Source organism: Belonocnema kinseyi, chromosome 9, assembly GCF_010883055.1.
Source record: "Belonocnema kinseyi isolate 2016_QV_RU_SX_M_011 chromosome 9, B_treatae_v1, whole genome shotgun sequence".
Taxonomy (NCBI): Eukaryota; Metazoa; Arthropoda; class Insecta; order Hymenoptera; family Cynipidae; genus Belonocnema; species Belonocnema kinseyi.
The window spans coordinates 41,095,882-41,101,888 of NC_046665.1; the positions used below are offsets into that span (position 1 = coordinate 41,095,882).

General features: G+C 32.8%; 1 protein-coding gene across 2 annotated transcripts in view; it reads right to left on the reverse strand.

Annotated features, from left to right (window-relative positions):
* Positions 1-6,007, reverse strand: part of LOC117180393 (arylsulfatase J-like) — a 38,169-nt gene that overhangs the window by 12,668 nt on the left and 19,494 nt on the right. For both annotated transcript variants that reach the window (XM_033372881.1, XM_033372880.1), the window contains 2 exons: positions 4,212-4,371; positions 3,828-4,060 (listed from right to left, as the gene is read on the reverse strand). In XM_033372881.1, the coding sequence (XP_033228772.1) occupies positions 3,828-4,058 (231 nt within the window). In that variant the 5' untranslated portion in view covers positions 4,059-4,060; positions 4,212-4,371. The remainder of the gene's footprint in view (positions 1-3,827; positions 4,061-4,211; positions 4,372-6,007) is intronic.

Consider the following 6,007-nt stretch of genomic DNA (forward strand, 5'->3'; position numbering starts at 1 on the left):
GGAGCTCTTCTTAATATTTTGACACCAAAATCATGTCGATACACCTTACCGACTGCGAGTAAAGCCACCCACGCTTTAACTTGACAGACTGTACATTTTAAATGATCTAAATTCATTGCAATCTACGAGGTGTGTTCAAAAAGTAAGGTGACTTTTCAATTTTCGCGGGCTACGTATATTCAAGTTTTAAATTTTTTGTTTTGTGGTGTTGGTACACTCGTCACGATCATATGTTCACAGTTTTGACTATATAGCTCGTGGTGTTTTTCTGGCAGAGGCGTAAAAGGTTAGAAGGGTTTGATGTGCTCGGCGATTTTCTTCTTTCGAAAAAAATGGAGCAAAGAGTTTGCATTAAATTTTGTGTGAAAAATGGAATCCAGTGCTCTAAAACTCTTGAAATGTTGACAGTTGCATACGGTGAGTCTACTCTGAGTAAGAAAAATGTGTATAAGTGGTACAAGCTGTTCCAAGAAGGCCAAGAGGATGTCGAAGACGAACCTCGCCCTAGATGTCCCAGCACGTCAACAACAGATGAAAACGTTCAAGCAGTGAAAGAAATGGTGTTGAAAAATCGCTGAATTACCATCAGAGAAGTTGCTCAAGATGAAAGCATATCGGTTGGCTCATGCCATGCTATCTTTTCGGATGTTTTGGGCCTGAGACATATTCCAGCGAAATTTGTTCCAAAACTGCTTAATTTTGATCAAAACATCCATCGCATGACCATCGCTCAGAAGATGTTGAATGAAGTCAATAATGATCCCAATTTTCTCAAAAGGGTTATAACTGGGAATGAATCGTGGGTATATGGTTATGATGTCGAAACTAAATCCCAATCGTCTCAGTGGAAGCATCCTGAGTCTCCAAGACCGAAAAAAGCACGTCAAGTTCGGTCAAATGTAAAGGGTTTGCTCACTGTCTTCTTTGATTACCGTGGCGTAGTGCATCAGGAATTTTTACCACAAGGTCTTACGGTCAATAAGGAGTATTACCTTTAAGTTATGCGCCGTTTGCGAGAGGCGATACGCAAAAAAGGTCCGGAACTTTGGAAAAACAATTCGTGGCTTTTGCATCACGATAATGCACCTGCTCATTCATCGTTGCTTGTGAAACATTTTGTGATCAAAAACAGCACCACAGTCATGCCTCAGTCTCCATATTCAACGGATTTGGCCCCCAGTGACTTTTTTTCTTTTCCCAAAACTGAAGAAATCCACGAAAGGACATCGATTTTCAACGATTGAGGAGATAAAAACTGCATCGCTGCAAGAACTCAAGACTATACCACAAAATAATTATCAAAAGTGCTTCGATGATTGGAAAAAGCGTTGGCATAAGTGTATTATATCTGAGGGGGATTACTTTGAAGGGGAAAACATAAATATTGAGGAATAAATGAATATTTTTTGAGAAAACCATAAAGTCACCTTATTTTTTGAACACACCTCGTATATTTTCCAAAGAAACTTTTTTTTTATTACGTTTTTATTGAATTGGAAGAGGGAAATGTTTTATTTATTCACATTTTCATTAATGCGAGTTGAAATTGAGGATAAGTTTTAATTTAGATCATTTAAAACGATAGCGCGGATTCATATTTTTTAATCGGAGATCTTTGAAAAATTCAATTTATCAAAGTGTGAAGGTTTAAGTTTTGCAGTTTTATTGCACTTCATTGAAAATTTTCATTTGAAAAGTGTTCAAAGCTTCTATTTTATATGTGCCAGTTATTGAGAGTTTAAGTAAGAAATTTCAAAATTAAAATTTGTTTAAACTTTAATTTGAATTTCACTAGTTACGAACATCTTTCTACTATAAACCTAAGCATTATAGAAGAGATTTGGCGGGGAATCCCAAGTCATGAGCTTAGTACAGTCGGTCAGATGGTGTGATCATCACGAGCTCGACTATAGACGGAATAGCTCAGAAACCTTCGGGCGTTTTTAGTATAGTCTTTTAGAATTCTCGCAAATCCCGGTTACAGAAATCACTAATGGCACTGATTTCAATACACATTCTTATTTAAGAATACTAAAACTTCATACATTTCTTACAACTTATGTTGCTTAAAATTCTTACTTTTGACGATATTTTTTACAAAACTTGTTATTGACCATTATAACTTTTTCACATTCCATATTTTCAAACTGTAAATAAGACTTTTTCTAAACGTGAATACTAATTTTTGCTGGCTCAAGTTTATAATAATACATAAAGAAATACCATCAACTCTTATTATACTAAGAATCTTTATATTAGTACCCCGATTATCCCTAAATTCATACATTTCATTTTAATAATTATACATACCCTGCCGATAGAAATCTCTGAGTTTCTTTTAAAGATTCTCTAGGGTCAGAGAAGCTCAGAGGAATTCTCCACAGGCACTCAGGTAGATATATTTAAAGGTTCAGGTAGCTCTTTTTAATGTTTTAAAGGCTTTAAAATGTCCTTTCCGAAATTGAAATAGAAATACGATCATAAATAACAAGCAAAGAGGCTGAAATTGAAATAAGAATTCGATCATAAATCATAAGCAGAGAGACTATATCAATAAAGTAGCCAAAACTCAAGGGTCCTTCGTTAAGCTTTCGGATTAAAATTTAAAAGTAAGTTTTTTAAATTTCATAGTGAACAGTCTAAAACATAATAATTCGGAATCAACGGGTTTCGATGATTTCAGATATGTAACTTTTTTTCTAAATGCTTAAAATTTGACTTAATACAACGTTTCTCTAAAATGGAATGAGATACGCCAAAAAATACAACATATTTGAATTCAACTAGAAAATTGTATATTAGTGTATAAGTTATAATTATAAATAAGTATAATGAAAAAATTCATCAATTAAAAAAAAATGTTAATAATTTGAAGAGAAATTTAAAAAGGGAGAGTTGGGTTAGCGACGGCCAACTACTGTAAATAACTCTGCCCGCCCGGTACATGACGAATACAAAAGAAACATTATATTACCGTCGCACCACACTCAAAAGGACCACTAAAAGGACCTTGAAAAGGACCCAAATCTATCAGACTATCTCAGAGGCTAAACCATTCAAATCGACTCTGCCTGTAGAGTCAAATGGGCCAGGCTATTTCGCTTGAGAATACGCAGAGATTTCTATCGGTAGGGTATAGAATGATTCAAATATTGATATTAAAAGTGTCTCCGTGTACGAAGTGTATATGTTTAGATGTTTTTTTCACGATGTTGAGTCGAGAAAAACGAGTCAGTTTTGTACAAGCATTGATTCGATAAGTATTTGATTAATTATTATATGTACTATAAAGCATTAATCTGGTACATAACCTATTTTCTTATATATATTCGAATGGCACTATTCAGAGAGACTGGATTGAAACGCCTCCGCTCGAAGCGATAGCGCGTTATTGGGGGATGCTCTCGAGCAAGAATAGGCCCTGAAATTTAATTACACAAAAGTTAATAACAAGTAGTTGTTTTTCGCATTTTTTCGACAACTGAGGTTTTCCCTTTTAAAATCCTATTTTTAGTTCGAAGGCCTAGGGGCATCCCTTAATGTTGAGCGATTTAAAAAAAATAGAATTTCTTTCTCCGGAAACCTCACAAAATTTCAAGACGACTCTAGTGTCGACTGTTTGGAGTACTCCACACCTAAAATTGAGAAATTTCCTGAAACACCCCTCCCCCACACCCCTCCTCAACACATAGTTCTGCAATTTTCACAGAACTCCACACTTCAAACAAATTTGTTCCTTTGCCGTGTTTCATTAAATCATAAGGCATTTCAATAAAAAATAGGATCACAAGTTTCTCTAAAATTATTACATTGCTAATGAAACTTACAATTGCAATTTCATTATAGGTGTGATTAAAATAATCAATCATGCCATTATAATATCCAAAAAATGAATCAAATCCTCGATTTGCAGGGGTATGTCCTTCAGTATAATAACCTGTATGCCATTTTCCGATAAGGCGTGTAACGTATCCTAATTTTTTCAAGTGACTTGGTAACAATGTTTCATTTAAGGGTATTCCTCGAGGTTCTGGAGCCTGCAGTGGAAAACCCTGCATTCCTTAAGGTTCAAGATCTTTTAATTATATCATAATAATTATAAAAGGTATTTAATTATAAAAATGTCGTATATAATTCTAGATTTTCAGATAAAAAAGTGAAACGATGATCAGACTAACTTATAAAAAGATTCAATAAAATTATCTAATTACCTGTTCTGATGGGATAACGCCCAGTAAGAAAAGCTGTTCTTGATGGTGTACAAGTTGGTTGAGCATAATACCTATTTAAAATTACACCATTGTAAGCAAGAGCATCTATATTTGGAGTTGGAATCTGATCTGCTCCATGGAAACTCACATCATTCCACCCCTATAAATATATAAATTCATAAAATTGTTCAATTATATGTGATATGTATATAGAGAAGAGTACCCAAATATGATATACCAACTCTGTTTGGTGTGATTGACGGAATTCTATGAACTGAATTTAAAAGTAATATAGGTAATTTTTAAGGGAATTTAGTTAACCATAAGATGCTAAGATATAAAATTTTATCCAATTTTTTTTGGCTGAAAATACAAAAAATTTTTAAAAAGTGCTTTTTCTAAACTCGTCATACTATTCTTATAATATGAGATAGCCCAGGAATCGCTAATAAAATTCAAATTAAAGTATTATTTTTAATGAAAAACTTGATTGTATGATTCCGAAATATAAATGTACTGTTATTTAGTAACATTTAGTTTTTGCAGTAGTCACAAAACCTTTTGTAACCAGTTCAGCCAGAGTGTTTCATAAGAATCATAGGTATCTCATATTATGAGAACTACAAAGTGGAACTACGCACATACTATGCCTGATCTGTACAATGAAAAACTTGAACACTATCGATATTTCCCTACATTGTTATTCAATCCCTATCACTCCAGGCAGACTTTACTGCTAAATAAACTGCCCTGCGAAAGTTTGGATTCACTTAGAAAAATCGTTTTTTTTTGTATTTATCGCTTTAATTATGCCGGAGCTAAAAAAATGTCTCTTTAAAAGGTTGATTTTTTTTCGAAATTCTGTTTAAAATAAACCCAGGGTGAAGCCAATTTGTCTAGTTTTTAGGTATATATTGCAAAAATAGTGTAAATTTCAATGTTTTCTTACATTTTCAATAACTTCCGAAATAGTCAACGTTTTTCAATGTTCTTGGGCTCATTATGAAGCTTTTTTCACCGTATTGCAACAGCTTACGAGTATGAATCGTAAAAAATTTCTTTTCGAATTGCAAGAACTTGAATCTGTAACAAAAACGTTGGGAAAACTGAAATATTATTTTTGTTAACAAAAATATTTTTGTAAAATATATGAAACATATAATCATGAATTTTCTATGTAATTTCCCTAAAATATATATTTATTGAACTTTTATTCTGATTTTCCTACAGATAAGATGTTTTCAAATTTATCCAACTTTTTTATTAAAACTTCAAATTCTTGCAATTCGCAAGGAGATTTTTTACGATTCATACTCGTAAGATGTTGTGATACGGTGAAAAAAAGGTTTAAAATGAGCCCAAGAACATTGAAAAACGTTGACTATTTCGGAAGTTATTGAAAATTTAAAAAAAACATTGAAATTTACACTATTTTTTCAATATATTCTCAAAAACTAGATAAATTGGCTTCACTCTGAGCTTATTTTAAACAGAATTTCGAAAACAATGAACCTTTTAAAGAGACATTTTTTTAGCTCCGGCATAATTAAAGTGATAAATACAACAAAAAAAAGATGTTTCTAAATGAGTAAAAATTTTTGCAGGGCAGTGTACTTATTTAATTCATAATAAATAGGGTTTAAAGACTTCCCTTCCAAGCACTCAACCACCGCCCATTTCACAAAAAGTTCGTTCATAATCTTTTTGAGCACAATGAAAAATTGACTTTATCACGAAATTACTTTTCCTTTAAGGGCTACAAGTTAGTGATATAACCATCAGAGCGGGCCTCTAAT